Source organism: Myxine glutinosa, chromosome 2, assembly GCF_964187855.1.
Source record: "Myxine glutinosa chromosome 2, kmMyxGlut1.1, whole genome shotgun sequence".
In the NCBI taxonomy this organism is placed as follows: Eukaryota; Metazoa; Chordata; class Myxini; order Myxiniformes; family Myxinidae; genus Myxine; species Myxine glutinosa.
The window spans coordinates 251896324-251915403 of record NC_136262.1 but is presented as its reverse complement, the minus strand read 5'-3'; the positions used below and the strand labels follow the sequence as shown (position 1 = coordinate 251915403).

Sequence of the window (19080 nt, the reverse complement as noted above, 5' to 3'; positions counted from 1 at the left end):
TTGTAGTGGTAGTGGTGATAACAGAAATTGTTATATAGAACTGAACTTATATTATTATTATATGCAGAAAATAACTTCATTTCTATATGCCCTGCAGTGGACAGGTTAATTGGTTTATGCACTGAAGGGGTCACCCTGGTGTGCACTGCTGTGTTCTGCCTCACTGAGTTGTTCAGGTATGATGTACTCAGCACAAGCTTCCGGTCGGCCCGGAGGTGGGGGTGCGGGGCCTGTCACGGAACGTCAAAACAAACGGCCTGCCGGGGCCGCCCAAAAGTCGGGCGTGAGGGGCGCGTCCACTAATGGAACGCCTCTCGCTTCCCAGATCGAGGGCCACGTGGTCAGGAGAACCTCGTCCCTTCCGGTCACACTTTGCCTATCGGCCGGCCTCGAAGACCGAAATTGTGACGGTGTCACCCGAAAAATTTGAAATTACGAAATTTGAAAAAATTTGAAAAAAAAAATTACGGAATTTCAAGTGGCCCAATATCTGAAAATGTTCGCAACATATTAATGTACATTTGTGCCAAATTTGGTGCTTGTATCACAAAATGCACAATTCTTTTGAATATTTGGGCTAAGCCGCCCCACTATTAAGACCCCTTTTATCACCTAATACAGCCCAATTACGACCGCCCTCCATCAGGAGACCAGCATTTGTCCCACTTGGGACTATTCATTTTCAGCTCGTCATTGCCATTTGTCATTTAATTTGGAAGTTGAATTTTTTTGTGTGTGGGTTTGCAATCTACATTTTTTGTCGAACTTACCCCTAGGAATCTATTGAGCGGAGGGGTTGCTGGTCTCGTATGGTGGCCTCCTTTGGCCTGCCTCAGCATACATGCGCTCACTACAAACGCCTGGCACAGGAGCTGCAGGTCGATCCTGACTGGCCTCCCATCAATACCACCACGCTGGCACAGGCTTCTGCTGACTCAATACAGATTACTCTTCCCTGAAGGACTTTATCTGTATGACTGTTTATTTACGTTGGCACCTTGTTCGCACGACTGGAGAGTTGTATCTGCTTGGATATGTGTGCATTGTTGAACAAACAAAACAAGATCTAGCTGTTAAATGTGGCCATCATGCATTGGAGAAAGTTTAAAATTCGAAGTCATATAATCAGAAATGTATACACATTGTCTACATTAATATATTCTAACTCAAAGAAGGTGAATCTTGTGATTAACTGAGGTGGCAAATTCTCTTCCACTTTGGCCTCGTATGCACTGTTTTTAGAGATGTACAGAGGTTGTTGCTTTGTGGCTTGAAGTAGCTGCAGAGTTCCGTTGTCTACTTAAGGGAACCAAATATTTTTGTATCTCCCCTCTGTCCTCTTTGCTCTCTGAAGCGAAACTTAATGGTGCTGTCGGTTTTTTGGATCAGATCAATAGATCCACTGTGGATGCATCTTTCTCCAAACACACTCGCTGTGTTCTGTGAGTCATACCATGCAATTATACTTAACATTTGTTTGTTTTATGGCCAGTACAAGATCGACTGAATGATGGGGCCTGGTATTCATAATAATTTTGTGTGTAATATAGTCTAGAACCAAATGTCGTAAATATGACCCAAGTATTTTTTGTGTGTAAATTGTTGGCACCAGATGAATTATTATTGTTTAGGATGTTCTGAATCAGAAAAAAAACTTTGGTGCCAGTTTTTCAATGCGCATTGAGGTTTATTTTGGGGTCGATCGAAACATTGTTGCTTAAGGAGAGGAGTTATACTGCTCCACGAAAAAACCGTTACAATCAGAATAACTGGGAAATGGAATAGCCTTCCTCAGTTTGTAGTAACTGCACCATCACTTCAAATATTTAAGAGCAGCTTGAACAAACATTGGTCCTCTCATTTAATTTTACCCTGACTACCCAACAAACATGCACACATCAATACATTTTGTCCAATTTATGTTCAAGTAGTTGTGACATATACCAACCATATCGATGGAATGATCGGAAGTTTTAACAGGACTATATTTTTTCAGGACTATAACAGGTTTTAACAGAATGATATTAATGATTATAATAATGATGATCATGATATGGGGTGATGAGTCTAACGTATTTCAGGTGTGGGGTTGAACAACATGTATACGAGTGTGTATATATATATGAACAGGATTAAATAATTCAATTGATATATGTGGAAAAATGACATGTCCAGACCAGGAATCGAGCCCAGCTCCTCTGGTAAACCGTACCAGTGCTCTGCCATCTGGGCGATCTGACTGTGCATGCAATTTTCCCACACATATTTCCCCCTCCCATCCACTTTCTGAATAATCCTCTCCAAGAAGTTCTGTCACTCAAGCTTTTGGGTCTCACTATCTGCCATGATCTTTCCTGGGAAAACCACATTTCAAATCTGGCCTCCAAAGCCAGTCGCCGACTGGGCATCCTCCGTCGTGCGGTCCTTCCTTGGCACACCTGAGCTCCTCACCACATACAAGGCTTTCATCCGCAGCTCAATGGAATACTGCTCTCCCCTCTGGGCTGGTGCTCCTGCCTCACACCTAGCTCGTCTTCACGCTGTTGAAACCAAAGCGTTCAGAATCATTGGAATCTCCCGCGATGAAGCTAACTCCAAGGGCCTCTCACTTACTCACCGCAGGCAGGTTGGTGGTCTTTCCGTCTTCTACCGACTCCTCTCTGGCCTTGCCCCCCAGCTCTCTCTGGGCTCTGTCCCCCAAATATTCCTACAGGTCGCACAAGATCTGCCTGCAACCCTCTTATGGTTAAACTGCCAAAATCAAGACTCTCTGCTCACCTTCACTCCTTCATTCCTCTTTTCTCCCGCCACTGGAACAAACTCCCTCACTCTCTTCAATCCCACTCCACCCTCCAGGTCTTTAAAACAGCTGTTCACCACCATCTCTTATCTTCCCCCATCCAAAACCTTGATCTTTTCTACCCCCGCTAATTTCACCCCAAATCCACTTTTTTGAAATACCAACTTCTGTCCGGGAAGTCCTTGGTGTCCTTGTGTTTTATAGTTCCCCCCCCCCCCCCCTTCCCACGCCTCCTCCCCCCAAGCTCTCTCCCCTCCACATCTCCCTGCTCTCAAATGTTATGTTTATGTGCTTCCCCTTCTCTCCCCATCTTGTCTTCTGCTCCCTCTTTTTATATATTTTGTTTGTCTGGTTGATTTGTTTGTGAAATAAATGTTAGCTCTTTCACGAGCCTCGATTCCGTATACCAAAATATATATATATATATATATATATGATTGCCACTCTATTTCCGTCAATGCTTCCAGGGCACTCGCTGCCAACCCTAGGAGCACCAACGGCCTGAACACGAGTGGGGCTTTTAAACGAAACTGTAATGTGCATTAATGTTCTTAACGTTTTAAAAATTAAAGAATCAACAAATGGATATAAACTTGTCATGGCCCATAACGTAGGTGATGTATCGTCCAAACTTCGGACATGGTCAATTGGCAAGCATTTGAATGATTTGCTCAAAAAACCTGACTCGGTATTATGTCAAGGTGGATATATATGATTGTGGTTCCATCGAAAAAAAAAAAATCAACATGGTCTCCCGTCTCTCAAGAGATGTATTTATTCTGGAACTTCGCCAGTTTTTTTAATTTGGTGAAAACACCCATGTCATTCTGGGAACTAGTGACAAACAATGGACTGTACCCCTTAGGCCCATATACAAAGCCCTTGGTGAACAGCTATCTGCTGCCCTGCCAGTGTTTCACTGCTTTCGTTGATGTGACAGCACCAGGAGATTTGTGGGAAAGGGAAAAACTTCATGCTGGAAGATTTTCAAGAAAGCAATTCCTTCAGTGACAGATGTCTTTATTCATCTTGGGAACACAGGAGAGCCTACAAAGGATGTAATGGACAGACTGGAGGGATTTGTGTGCAAATTGTATCAGCCATAAACAGCAATAAAGGAGGTGAAGTAGCTTTGCGTGGAGCTGTTCCAAAAAAATCAGGCTGAGGCAGAGATTACTTCCAGCACATTGAAGCAGTCAATATGACGACGTGCTCATTATCAGGCAATGAATGGTCTGGTGCCATGACAGTGTAGTATGCCCGCAGCCTCCCTAATCAGAATGCCATGGCTGGAAGAAGGAAGGAGGTGCATACATTCCAGTTGTTGCTGAACTTAAGGCAACGCCATGCCCCATAATCAAATTCACCATGTGTAGACGCAGTCGAGGTGAGTGCAGAGGTTCTATAACTGCTCCTGTTGCGGAGCTGGTCTTGTCTGTTTGGAAATGTGCTCATGTGAAGCATTAGCTGACAACTGTTCTCGTACTTACAATTACCTGATCGACGATGACGGTGAGGAAGATGATATCGTATAACAGACTGCATTCTACCAATGTGCCCAATCGCAAATCTCATCTAATCCACAGATGTGGGTTGTCAGAACTTTCATATTGTTGGAACTGTCATGTTATTATATGATTATGTGGGAAATGTTGGACCTAGAAATGTTGGACAAACTTTCTTGTTTTCGGAACTTTATTTTTAGTGGAACTTTATTTTTGGCGGAACTTTCTTGTTTGTGGAACTTTCTTTTTAGCGGAACTTTCTTGTTAGCGGACCTTTCTTGTTAGCGGACCTTTCTTGTTAGCGGAACTTTCTTGTTCGCGGAACTTTCTTTTTAGCGGAACTTTCTTTTTAGCGGAACTTTCTTTTTAGCGGAACTTTCTTGGTGTCGGAACTTTCTTGGTGTCGGAACATTCATGTATTCCACTGATGTTTGCAATGTGATCCACAGTTATGGTCGTGTGTAACATGAATTTCACATATTTCATTTCATATATGTACATTGAAGTCTTTTCTGGTCATTAACAGATGTGCATGTCATCCACTGAGGAGGTCAGTAGAATATCTTGCATGGCAGGTTTACTTGCATATGTTTTGGTTTGTTTGAGCTCAGTTGTGCCTGAATGTTCTTTGACCTTAAGTAGCTTGGATGGATGGAGGCTGTTGCTCAACAACATAGTGCTATCACAAATTAAGCCCACTGACCATGTGGAGATATATACAGTATCTACACTAAAATGCTATAATCTCCTCCAGTCTGGCTGTGTCCGTCCGTTCAGGAAGGAGCTTCCCCCTTTCAGGGAGAGCATCACTTGTTCAGGGAGAAGCTTCAAAATCCCATCTCCACCATTTTGTTTGCTCCGCATCGTTGAGGCCTCATAACTTTAGAAGCCTCTTCTCTCGGCTCGGCTTTTGACTTATTATAACTTATAAGGCTCGTGCTTTTTGGCTTTATCTCGACTCTAATTCACCATATAATTTCATTTTTCGTAGTCGCTAAGATGGTTTAAGTCTCGATTGCAGCAAAAGGTGAGAAAATCAGACAAACAGTGTTTTATTGGCAAAAATGCATTCTGATCATTTCAAATTATCTGGTCAGACGAATACATTTCGTCCCCACATCGAATACATTTCGTCCCCATTTCGGACGAATACATTTCGTCCCGTCCCCACATCGCATTTCGTCCCCATACGAGGGTTTCATACCCTCGTATGAAAGGTGGGGGGTGGGAGGGGGGGGCGGGGTGCCACACGAGGGAGTTAGTTATTTATTATTACTTGGTAAAAGTACAGCGACTGAAAACTGAAGTTAGACATCGAAATGTAGTCTAATTTAGATTCTGAATATCTGGAATCTGAATTCCAGATAACATATTGTCATCGTGCACTGTTTTGTCTGTCTGTCAGTCTGTCTCCTATTTTGACTTTTCTGGCTAAACTGCTGGGCCGTTCCAGCTGAAATTTGGCAGCAAGGTTCTGCTCCTGACTAGTAAACGGGATTGTAAAGCTCATTCTGGTTACGTGACCGGAAGTGTGTCAAAATGCCGGCTTTAGTAAATTCCGTCAAAAATCTTTTTCTTCAGACCCACCAGTCGGCTTGCTACCAAATTGGGGTTGAAAAATTAGGCCAGGGTATGGATGTTAAATTACGGAGGTCACACCGATCATGTGACCGGAAGTGTATCAAAATGGCCGGCTTGGTAAATTTTGGGGAAAATTTCATGAATTCCTTCAAAAATCTTCTCCAGACCCACCAGTCAGAATGCTACCAAATTTAGATTGCAACATTAGGCCAGGGCCCAAATAAGCTACAGGTTCAGTGGTCCTCTTTCTTTCATATTCCTGGGGTATATACTGTACAAAGAGTTTATTTAAGGTGAGTTAACTCTTTTCCAACGATATAATTAAACAATACTCCGAAAACTTTGTACATAATAAAATGTATATGTGGACTCACTATGGAATGCAATATTTATTAAATAATAACGTTTGTTTTTAAGCAATTTCTAATTTGTAAAGTGAAATGTATTCGATACTTTCAAGTTTAAAAATGAACAACAGAAGTAAATCAATTAAGGCATGTTCTCACCCCTTCCCTCCTTCAAGTCACGTTAATCTTTCAAGTCAATGTGGAAGTGTCACTCTCTCCCCTCTCTCACCCATACCCTCCCTCTTCTCCTCTGTATGTCGGGCTCCCTCCCACCCAATGCGTAGCACGGCTACGCCGGTAGTTGTGAATAAAAATTATTCCCAGAAATAGCCTTTTCCTATGTTGTTGTTGTTGTTTTGGGGGGTGGAGGGGGTGCATATTTAGTATGAAATAGTTATTCATTCTTATCTAGTCAACAATAATATTTTTCTATCATATAAATCTTTATTTGTGAGAAAAATTAAAAAGGAAATGACCATGGTGTGAATGTGCAATGAAAACCTGTTGTCATCGTTTTTCTGATTCAGGACACCCTCAAGATTAATAACTTATACGGTGCCAACAATTTACAAACAAAAACTACTCGGCGACATGTGGCCCTACGCCCAGTTCCAGCAAGAATCAGGAAGTCGTCTATTTATTAATTTTAAAACTTTTTTTCATGTTGTTGAAAACATTGGAGACAAGTTTGAATAGTAACGTCACTTTTACATTAAGTGACAGATGCAATTTATTGTATGTCATGGGGAATGTCTTGAGTGCCATAAGTTACGGTGATGGCAAGCACTCCTCGATGAAATATTTTTCTTGTCTTTGTTGTGTTCGTGTCAGAAATAAAAAATATAGCAACTGGATTGCTTCACGTGCGTGAAAGTTGAAATGTTTGGTGGGACCGATTAATCGGTGTGTAATAATATTTTTCCCCAAAATGTCTAAATCTTAGGATTGCTTTGGAGCCGGCAACACGTGCAGGTCGTATAATTTTTTATTTTGGAATGCATTGTCTATACAAATTAATTATTTTATTTTGAGTGTTTTGTCTTTTTATTTTGTTTATTTTAACAATTACTTTAAAATGTTCTCAAAGATTGATTATTTCACCAAGTGTCTACTCATGTACGTGGTACATTGTTCAAAATATGCCAGTTATCTTGTGGACCAGTGTTCTTTGGACTAGTTTTATAGTTATCGAGTTATCTGTTTATTTCTTTTCTATTTGGTTCATTTGCTTGGATTTGGTCACAATAAACACCATGTTAACCTTATCTGCATTTTAACTGAAAATAAAGGAACAAACCTGGATATGTGCACTGCATGGGGAATACATATATTATTCCCTCAGCTACTTCTGCGTGTTGGTGGCTGGAATTGGGACCAAGTGAAGTGGAATTCAAACTGTGCTTCTAAATCCTCCCTGATTGTGACTACCACTTTGATCGTAGTGGAGAGGCTTGCATGCTTCTGTGACCCTTTGGGCTATACTGGTGGGAGCTTTGCTCCTGTTAGGTCTTACCTAGCCAGGCAGGTCAGCGGGTAGGAGCCCCAGACTAAGGGTAGTCACACATTTTTATGGGGGTAGGAAAAAGTTTGTTTTCTTCCGCCTGGTCGAGTCGCCCCCAGAGGGTGTTTGGATATGGACACCGAGCAGGGCTAAAACAAGACCTGTCAAATAGGCCTCAAGCTGACACCGTGTATCGTTCAATCCCGTTCTGAGGTCAGAGAGACTAAAAAATAATCACTGGTAATCTGAGTACGTGCCGAGTTGTAGCACATACAAAAAGTTTAACTAACAGATCCTGCCAGTTTGAAAGTTTTCCACTCGTTTATGTCGCACTCCTTTGTCTTGCATCGAAGGCACTAATTTTCAATCTAGGCCTATCAGAACATTTGCTTGGGTCACATGACATACAAAATGGCAGCGCCCATGTCACGCTGAATGTTTAGTCATGGCCTTGGGAAAATCGCGTTTAAAGTGCTTCATGCACTTTGAACACGTCGTGAATGACATAACTTCGCCGTTTACGCCTCTTAGATGGAGTAAATATCGTGAATGCCTGCAGACGTGGCTGCAATTGGACAGTGAGTGTCACAATCTTGCCAACAGACACCAGCATCTGGTCAACGTCGAGTTCACCAACACCTCCACAAGTCTATGATACACCTCCACGAGTGTAGGATCTACCTCCACGAGTGTAGGATCTACCTCCACGAGTCTACGATACACCTCCACGAGTCTACGATACACCTCCACGAGTCTACGATACACCACGAGTCTAGGATACACCTCCACGAGTCTAGGATCTACCTCCACGAGTCTAGGAACTACCTACACTGCTAATTATACCCCACGTTATTGTGCAGGGTGGGACGAAACGAGCTCTGTTGTACAATGTCTGCATCGGTGGGTGATATTGGATATGCGTCCGCCTGCGTTCGATGTCAACCCACTGTTTACGTTTGATCTCGATTAAAGGTCACTCGAGTTATGATCTGCAAAAATATTTTCAGAGGGCACATGTCCTGTTACACCCAAAAATTTAATCTGTCCATCTTTGCACAGCAGGCCATTGTGGTGTCAAATTTGGTTGTTGTTGTATCACTTCGGAAAGTTCTCTCGAACAATCCCGTGACACAAAGACAGCGGATCGATCTCCCAGAAACGACCCAAAGATCCCCCACATCTAGGATGGTGTGACCCACCTTCACCAAGTCAGGGCCACGTCAGAGTTGGAGAAAGAGAGAAACAGGGACAAGAGGGAAAGGGACGGTCCATGGGGACCAATCGGCACTCTGACCCTAATAAAGCGCTGACATGACGAATCCGGGCTGCAGGACAGAATGGGGAAGATTTTGCCCCCGAATTGCATTGGGGGGGAGGAGGGGGAAGGGTTCGACCACCATGAAGAAGCATCCGCGATATTTACTGTCAAGTTTGATTGAAATCCCTTCTCTCGTCCACAAGTTGTTGTGGTAACCAAGATTTTAAATTAAAGGTCACATGACCATGGTCCCTTTGACCTTTTCAACCCAAAATCAAACCAGTTCATCCTTGCATTACAGTTCATACCAATTTTGTTATCATACCAATTATTACAGTTTATAACAATAAGCCAATCCCATAAGCGGTTATTCTGGAAACGAAAGTCTGGTACGGACCGACAACCGTCCTGCGGAGGCATAAAAACGTGCACTGTATACTAATTTTAATAATAAAATGCTCACGATCACCTTGCTGTTCTACCTGAGCTAAATAATTGCTGATTAATTCTACCTGAGATTTTTCAAGTATATTGCTTGATCTTGTGCGTTATTCTGTCTGTTTGTCTGTCTGTCTGTTTGTTTGTTTGTCTGTTTGTCTGTCAGTCAGTCGCCTACAGGTCACAATTTTCAACCGATCTTCACGAAACTTCACCAAATGTTAGAGTTGATCATAAGCAAGAAGCTTATTGTTTTTGGGATCAAAAGGTCAATAGGTCAACATAAGCCAAAGTTCACCAACTTTGTCGAATTTCTAAAATCCTCAATTTTCATCCGATTGCCTTGAAATTTTAAGAAGACTTGTGCTACTTGAGCCGTGGACATTCAGAATTTTCGCATACATCGAAGCCTGTATCTTTGCGTATTGACACGACGGTGAATAAACTCATGCGATTTACTTCAGGTGTGTGCCTTATTATTATCTATGGATTGATACATATTGTATCAATGGATTATCATGTATTCATCGGATTCTTACCGCCGACCATAATACCAAGCTTCCCTACTCCACGTTCACTATGGTATCCCTGGTCATCATGCAGTCCCCATATGCATCTGGAGGCATTTTTAGTGTCACCCCCTTCGTCAGTTGTTTTCCAGACAACCACGAAACGTCGTCAATAAGCAGTATCCCTTCCATATGCTACGCTTACCCATTTTCGAGAGGATATCTCTAATGGTTTCGAAAATATTTTGGGTTAATTTCGGAGAAATTCATTGAATTTTACAGTAGGTACGTACGACAAAAGTACATTTTTTACATTTCCGCTGTATGATGCGCGCGTAAGTAAGAGCCTTCAAAACTGACAGGGCCACAGAACCATGGGAGGTCTGTGCCGAGCATAAATTCCTAGGCTGAATTATATGTACAGACGGAGATACCACGCCGCAAAGTCGGCACCGGAGCTAAAAACCCTCCTTTTTGACTCTACATGACCTAGTTTGACGTGGTCGTTCACGGAAACTGGCAGGATTTCAGAGTTAAACTTTTAACACAAGGTCAGGTATGTTATATACAATTTTAAAAATGCATAGAAATCGTAGTCCCACGAGTTCGGAACGAAACTCATTTTTTGGCACTATTTCAGGCCTCAGCTTGAGGCCTAAAAGGGCAGAGGAGCTCCCTGTGAGCCAACGGCGATCCTTATCTGGTGCCCAACTGTCTGCGGACGTCCTCCTGCAGTCGGGTTACCTCTTTCCAAGAGGTTGGTGGCAGGATTTGCACTCCGGCCACCATAAAAACATGTCATTCCGCAACACGCACAAATAACACAACTTTTAAAAAAAAACACTCAGTGGGAGTACCTCATGTGCAGCTGCCCTTCGCGCAGGGCAGCTCACCGGATGACGGGATTGGGGCAAAACCTTCAGGACCCCACTCTTTGATAATAGGAGGAAAAGCATGGGGTAGCTTTCTTGGTTTGGGTTGTGGAGGTGTGTCGGGGTGGTGCTGAGGTGTTGTCCAGCAGACCACGGTCTCCTTGGGTTAACCTGAGGCGGTCCCTTCGGGTGGGTGCCTGGAACGTTCTCACTCTAAGAGAGGATGATCACCTGTCTTTGCTATCATCTGAGCTCCAGCGTTTGAACATCAGTGTTGCAGCACTCTCTGAGGTTCGGAGGCCGGATAGTGGTGAGATCATGGTGGGTGGTTACACCTACTACTGGTCTGGTCGCTTTGACGGTTACCATGCCCAGGGAGTTGCTATAGCTGTGTCCAATAAGCTGACTCCCATGATAGTCGACGTAACACCGGTCAACAAGCGTATTATGAGACTGAGGATTCGTCACTCTTGTCACTCTTTGGGTGTCATCTCTCTGGTCTCTGTATATGCTCCGACTGAGGAAAGTAGTGGGGCGCCCGGCATTGTCAAATTTTAATTTCAAGTTGATGCAAAAGTTTACTTTTTGGTATCATCTTGATCACGTGTTAAGTGAGTCAATTTGGATCACGTGTCAAGTGAGTTCTTTAACTTCCTTGTCTTCCTCTGCTGCTCTATATCATCAGCTCCAGTCTCTCGGCCATAGAAATACCATCCCTTGCTGGATGCATGTTTGGTGTAGTTTTTGTTGACAGCCTTGTAGCATACCTCAGATCCAGAAAGTTTACTTTTTGGTATCATCTTGAAGGTTGGTGTCTGAGTAACATTTTCGGTCCAAGTGGACAACGATCAGCCCCCATTGGGGCACTTGGGGGCATAGGGGGTGCCTGAACCCACTGAGAGGAATGTGAAAAATTCAAACTGTTCTAACTTTTGAACGGATTATCCGATCTGAACATATTTGATATCACCAGCTTTGTGATGGAGTAGCAACCTCATTTTTAAGTATTTTGCCTCTAGAGGCCACCGTGTTGACTATATCAGTGTAAATCCATAAAAAAACATGTTATTTTGAGAGACTTTTCAGCAATACCTGGGCAAATTTTTTATTTATCATTGAACATGTTACATGGTTTAATAAGTGTTGGGATGAGTTCTGACATTTGCCATGAAGATGAACTAAACAATATATATATGAACTAATCAATTTATGAACTAAACCATATATAAACCACTGCAAAAATTACTTACTATTTTCTGGCTTGGGAACAGTTCTGAGTCATATAGTTAGCACATTTGCACAAACATTTGCATTCCAAGTTAGCCTTCTTGCACTTTCACGACTAACAGGTTTTTGTGCAAGTACATTTTACATCGAGATCGAAGACATCCTTGGCAAGGGGCAGTGTCATCCAAATGGGAACCAGTTTGCTGTCCTTCTCCATCCATCCATGATTGCTGGGGTTTTGGACAGGCGCCAATGGCTTGTGAGCTGTCGTCCAGATGCTCGTTTGGAAGACACTCCTTTTGAGATGTTGGTCCAACACATCACTTGTAGGGGGTATTCTCTCCACGTCCCTAGTCTTATGGCAGAACACCCTCATTCGAACGAGGTCAACGTTGCTGTCGTCGGTGATAGATTCGTTGGAGTACAGCCTGCAGACAAATTGCATCACCACTTCTTTCAACTTTGGTGATATATGAAACGGAGTGCTAGCGATAGTCGCAAATTCTTGCATGAGGGATGGAACTTTGTCCTTCGTCTTGAAGCAGTATCGCTTACCCTTGAATTTGAAAGAAGATGTGCTGTCTGATCCAGTGAATGCATGGAACAGGGCCATGGCTTTACACGTTGTCACTCCTAAGCTTGAGGCGATGGTGTTGAGGGAGATCATTTTGGTTGCTTTTCCTGCTTTCAATGAAATCCAGATTTCTGCCGCTGGGTTCACAGCAATGATGTGGTGGAAATTACTCAGAAGTATTATGACAACGTCTGTGTCCCCAGTATGAACCATCGCAAGTGAGGAATATTGGAGCTGGAGGGCGTGAAGGAGATGTACCAGGACTCGAGTGTCTGCCTCCTCGTGATTGCATGATCCCATAGGAGGACCATTCCCTGCAGTGAGGACTTGATCACCTGAAGTGATAGACACATTTGTCATTTTGGAACTGTACTTGCATACGTTTTGTTGACAGGAATGAGAACAGTTCCTTCTTGTTTTCTGCATTTACCAAAAAATTATGCCATTTTCCCGGGACTTTGGCACGACCAGACACGCGTTGTCGTGTACCCGTTCTTTGTTTTTCACTTGTGGCCCCTTTGATTGTCATTGTGCGATACTGAGCCCAGACAATAGCCACTCTCGCTGCTCTTTTCAAGTCATGCTGGATCCTTGGGCAGAAAACCTTGGTGAAATATTCATCGAATGACTTGCCTTGGACGGTTGTACCAGGAAGAGCGTGGATCAGTGCTCCACCATCGATAACGATGACCCCATAAACATCCGGTGCCACCAGCTCCTCGTCTACTATAGGGTCGGTAGTTTCACTGGATTCCACAATGCATAGCAATAAATCTGACTTGCTACAGGAGTTGAGAGATCCTTCAGAAGACAGTGCAGGTGGAGATGATGAAGATTCTTGGCGGAAAAATTCCTCCAGATTTCCACCTCGGCTCTCAAGCCCAACAAATGATTGTCCATACATCTCTGCATGTTGTTTGAAGTGCTGTATTTTCCTCTTAAGTGCTGTCTTCGTTTGCGTTTTCTGCTCATAGAACAGTAACAAGTTGTTTTTATTGATTGGCGCTGATAGAAGTACATTATTCAAGCCAAACACATCTTTCCTGAAATTGTCATATTACTCTTGTCCCGTAGATTATAGAATACGGACAGAGGCGGCAGCGGACTCCTTGATACACACTTTGTTGTCTAACATGACCAGATTCGCACTGTTCTCCTCAAAGGGATTCCTTCTGCTTAGCAGGACATCCAACAGGTCTGTGACGTGGCGCCGAAAACGGTGCCGATATGCACCTCTTTCCTCATGATGAGGGAGCTCTTCATCATCATCATCATCGTCATTTGCTTCAGTAAATTGTTTAACGACGTGGCTAATCTCTGGACCAGTCACAATCCAGCGTTCTAACATGGCAGGGAACTCTGTGAGACCAATCACTCCACCAACTCCTTTTACTCTTTTGTTGGCCTGCTCATGTGCGTGATCAATTGGTATGGATGAGAACCAACGATTGCTTCTAGTTATCGTTCAGTGCCCTGCTTTAAACTCCTCCTGGATGATAACCGGAAGAGCTTCTAGGTCTCTGATATGGACAGGAACCCACTGAGCATAATTCTGGTGATCTAGGACAAAGAATAGGGGTACAAGCTTTCGGAGAGTAGCGACCATGAGTTTGAACTTGCGCTCCCGATGTGACCTTATGAATATGAATTGTTGGTACTTGTGAATGAGTAGCCAGAATTGCACTGTTGGTTTCTCCCTGCAAGCCACCGATACCCTATCTTCAAAGGTCATCTTGATTCCACAGTCCTCATAGTCTCCTTTCAGACGTCTGTCGAGCACCACAACGGTAAATTGGTAAGCATATCGTGTTCTCATTGGAGCGGATGCTTTAAAAAAGATTTGACTGCTGCCTCTGTCTTAGTAATTCTGGCTTCTGTCAGGGCTTCTGGCCATCCAGACTCACGTAAGAAATCTCCCATAGTGGCCCACAAAGCCATTTCGATGTGGAGCCCTCCCAGCATCACCAGAAACTTGTCTTCTCCAAAGATTTCAGGGAAGGTCCATTGCATTTTCTTCGTGATGTCGTAAAGTGGTTGGTCCACTACCGAGATTGGAGGTTGTTGGGGCTTTGAGGTACTCAGTTGTTTGTTTCACTAGATCCATGCCATGTCAAATCATTCCTGGTGTAGCTGCATTCTCATGGAATAGTGGTAGGAGGGCTTAAATGCATATCTCTGGTGGTCCAACAGCATCTGATCGACAAGCATGGTATGAAGACCACATGATCGGAGTGACTTTCTCTGTCTCAAAATTCCACGTGCAGGTTGGCATGCACCACAGTCATCCATGCCTGTTCATGCTGTTCTTCCTTATGGAATGAACTCATGGACAGTGGCTGCACATATTTTACCGGAGGTTGGGTGAGAAGATTTCAGCCTACAGGTGGTACTAACGTGGATGACGGAGGCAGGATGGGGCCACTGGTGTCTTATTCTCGTGCCCAGGAGTCAATTTGTTTAGGTTTTTGGCCCAACCCAGGTTTATCCGATGAAGGAAACTGTAAATTTTTAATTCCAGTTCCGTGGAAAGATGACGTGGCTGTTCTGGATGTGGGATTATAATCCAGGTTTTCAAGAGCTGCAACCGTGAAGATATGCTTTTGAAAACTTGTAGGACAGACGACATTAGAGTTGGCCCTTGTTTGTTCAGCGATAGCCGGTGCGAAGCTAACTTCAATGGTGAGTACTCTTTTATAGAACACACTAAGACAATGCTCGTGGAGTAGTTGTACTAGCTTCTTGCTCCTTGTTTGGGAATGAAATTTGAGGGCCAAAAACACTGCAAGGGGAGGCTCACACTTCAGGTTTGCTGAAAGAGAAGTCATTCAGCATGGCTAGTTGGCTCACAGAGAGGACCTTCCTGGAATTGTCTTGCGCAGGCGATGATTGAGGTCCTGCAAGGAATTGACGGAAGAAATACTTCAGCCGTGTTGGTCAGCTGATTCTCCACAACCGTTGATAAATGACCTTTTGAAATTGAAAGTAGTGTCATGATTCAAAACTACTTTATGTAGAATTGATGCTGCCAAGAGTAAAGTACGTGATTCTTCATCTGGTGTTTGACTGGCATCCAAGATGATCTTCCTAGCCTTGTCTGAGCAAACAAGGAATACTCGATCTCGGATCCCTTTCTCTTCTGTCAAATCAGGGAAGTGTTCAAGTACTCTTTCCTTCAAGCGAGTGTGATTCACCGTCTTCTGGATCTCATGCTGTTCCAACCTTTCTGTCATCATATCTGTAAAATCTTGCAGCGCAAAAACCCTGCGTCCTCCAGCGACTTCTTCATTGATTGATTGGAGCAGCTCATTTTCTATCGTGCCCTCAATGTTTTTGCTGGCTTTGCCTTGTTCCCTGCTTCGGATCATCTCATGATGTCGGTGGTAGAATCCAGTGTAGCAGTTCCGATTATACTTGGCTTTGATGGCCACAAGATCTCCTTCCGCAAGGCGTAACATGATATGATCCTCTCCCAATGAAACTCCTTTGTCGTGAATATCTTTGGTGAGGCTTAGCTTCTCAAAAGAATGGTCTGCTGCATGAGTTTCATCACCACAGAAGAGGCACAAATTTCGCTGAATGTTTGTACTGGTCCGTCGTGGTATCTTTATTGGAGGAGGTAACTTTTGAGAATAACGCCCTTTTGCCCGGTCAAGTGCTGACAACTTGTAAAACTGACGACATGTTTTGTGCCAGGATGCACGATTCGTGCACAAAGACTCTTTATCTGGAAGTTCCAAGTTTGGGTGGGCATGCAGCATCAACTTCTTTGAATTGACTTACAAGGCTCATGATGTCTCTGTACGTCTCCTCTCTACGCCCAGCAACTGGGTTGGCAAGGGAACAGAGAAGTTTTTCTGTAGTTTGTTCTTGTCCACTGGTGCCTTATTTGAGAAAGCTTTTGACTGTGTTTCTCATGCATACCTTTTTAAAGTGCTAAAATGTTTTGGTTTTCGACCTCTTTTTCGATCCCATATACAGTTATGTTGCTCAAACATACCGGCTATTTTAAAGATATATAATGAACATGTACACCTCCCTTTTGTGTTGGGAGAGGGGTAAGGCAGGGCCACCCTCTTTCAGGAATTTTGTATGCTTTATACCTTGAGCCCCTCTTAAATACCTTTCATAAGTCCTTGTCTGGTGTTACTATTGGAACCCTCCCCTTAAAAAGCGTTGCTTATGCAGATGACATCTGTTTCTGCATCAAACATTCAGAAGACGCTGTTTTGATGATCAGTGCGTTGGATCGCTTCAGCAGGGCATCATTGGCCAAGATCAATTGGACAAAAACAGAAGCGCTGTGGCTTCAACCCTCTACCTATCCCTTACCCACCCCTCTATTCCCTCTCCCTCCTCCTCTCCCTGCCAATGTTTCTTGGAGAAGGGATGGGATTAAGTTCCTGGGGGTGGGTGTTCTTTGGCCCTGGAAATTTTGTGAGGCATAACTGGGACGGCTGGTTGGCACACATTGAAGTACTTTTACTGACATGGAAGAACTTTCTCTTCTAACTGTCCTACCAAGGTAGGGTGATCGTCACCAATACGTTATGGTACAAGGTTATTTCCCTACTACAGCTGCCCATAACTCTGGTGTATGGAATACAAAAATGCATCACCCATTTCTTCTGGTCCGGAAAGCATTGGCTGAAACCAGAGATCCTAAACTTACCAACTGCAGAGGGTGGCCAAGGGTTCGTCAATGTGAAGTACCACATCATGGCTTTCTGCCTACGAACAGCATGGCACTTCTTGTTTGAACCTTGTTTGGCCTGGAGACAGACTTCCAGTTGCATCTTACTTCAAGTGGGGAAGTTGGACCTTGCACAGGAGCTGTTCCTGATGGATTCGACCAAGATAGACCTATCCAAGCTACCTACTTTCACCAAAGCCTACTGAATGCGTGGCAAGCCTTTACCCGCTCTCCGTGACCCCTCAAGTTATGTTCGATCCATGTTCTTCAACGAACCATTATTTCACAACTCTTTATTTGGTGAGTGTGTGAATGAAAGTACCTTCATTCAACAATTTATAAATGCCTCAATAACAAAAGTGTGTCATTTCAGAAATGCCACCTATGAGAGGTGGATAAGTGCTACCGCTCTGGCTTCGACGGTTGGCATTAGATCGTGTCGCAGAGTTGACAGCATTTTGAAATTGGTGCTTCACATCTACTGTGCCTCACATGGTTGGGCAAGCAACCCTCCCATACCCACGTCTGAATCTTCTCCACCCTTCCCCGATCTTTGTCTATCTGGTTCTCTTAGTTTGGAACCGATTCGTTTTGGCCGGTCTCTATCCTTTTCTTGGAGCAATCGAAAGACCCTGCATGTGCAATGCTTAAAAGTCCTTTTTCCTTTGTTGTCCACCCCTGTCCCCTGTACCCTGTAGAGTGTAGATGGCCTGCAGTCCTCCCGAATACCACTCCCCTTTACCCAATTTGGGGTTGGTATTATAAACCGCCTGTGCCGAAACGTGTTGGGGATCTTCAATGGAGCATTGCTCATTGGATCCTACCTACAAATTCCCTAATTCACCGCTTCTCGCAAGCGATAAGTGAGCAATGTCCATTTTTTGGGCAAATTGAAACCTTGCCCGGTTTTTACTAGCATGGTTTTCCTTTGTTTTTTATTTTCCTGCCTTTATTTTTGGCCCTAGTGGGCGTTTCAATTCCCCAACTACAATTTTAATTTATTTCTTTCTTTCGCAAGCCAAGTTGGTGATATGCTAGACCAGGAAATCAAAGATAAGCAATGATTCTTTTCATACAGATGTTTTGGAAATGTTTAAAGCTCTCTGTGTTTCAAGAATTAAGCTGGAATTTTGTTGTTGTTCTGAGTTACAACTCTTTGAGAAGCAGTGGTGCATAAAAAATGCATTTTGCAAAATAGCTGAGGGTCAGTTAATATTTACTATGTAGTTGATTTCCTTAATACTTTGTTTGTTTGCTTATATTTTGTTTATTTATCATGTAAAGGTTTGTGCAACTGTTGTGATTATGTCCTTTTATTACAAAAGTATAAAAACCAATAAATGAAGATGATTTTAAAGGAAACGGTCCATTTCGCTCTTTCTCTTTCTCTCTGTCTCGCTCACATGTACACTACATGACCAAATGTATGTGGACACCTAAACATCACACATCTCATTCCAAAATAATGGGCATTAATATTGAGTTGGTCCCCCCCTTTGCTGCTATAACAGCCTCCACTCTTCTGGGAAGGCTTTCCACTAGATGTTGGAACATTGCTGCGGGGATTTTCTTCCATTCAGCCAGAATAGCATGAATGAGGTCGGGCACTGATGTTGGGCGATTAGGCCTGGCTCGCAGTCGGTGCTCCAATTCATCCCAAAGGTGTTACATGGGATTGAGGTCGGGGCTCTGTACAGGCCAGTCAAGTTCTTCCACACCGATCTCGACAAACCATTTCTCTATGGACCTCACTTTGTGCACGGGGGCATTGTCATGCT

General features: G+C 43.5%; 1 protein-coding gene across 6 annotated transcripts in view; it reads left to right on the top strand.

Annotated features, from left to right (window-relative positions):
* The window catches only part of ATP13A3 (ATPase 13A3), a 213599-nt gene extending 206064 nt beyond the window's left edge, over nt 1–7535 (top strand). For 4 of the 6 annotated variants that reach the window (XM_068105923.2, XM_068105926.2, XM_068105925.2 and 1 more), the window contains one exon: nt 777–1100. In XM_068105923.2, coding sequence (XP_067962024.2) covers nt 777–959 — 183 coding nt within the window. In that variant the 3' untranslated portion in view covers nt 960–1100. Of the gene's footprint in view, nt 1–776; nt 1669–6760 lie in introns of those variants that run through there. The other 2 variants (XM_078772426.1, XM_068105924.2) reach the window with 2 other exon arrangements.
* The last annotated feature ends 11545 nt before the right edge of the window (nt 7536–19080 follow it).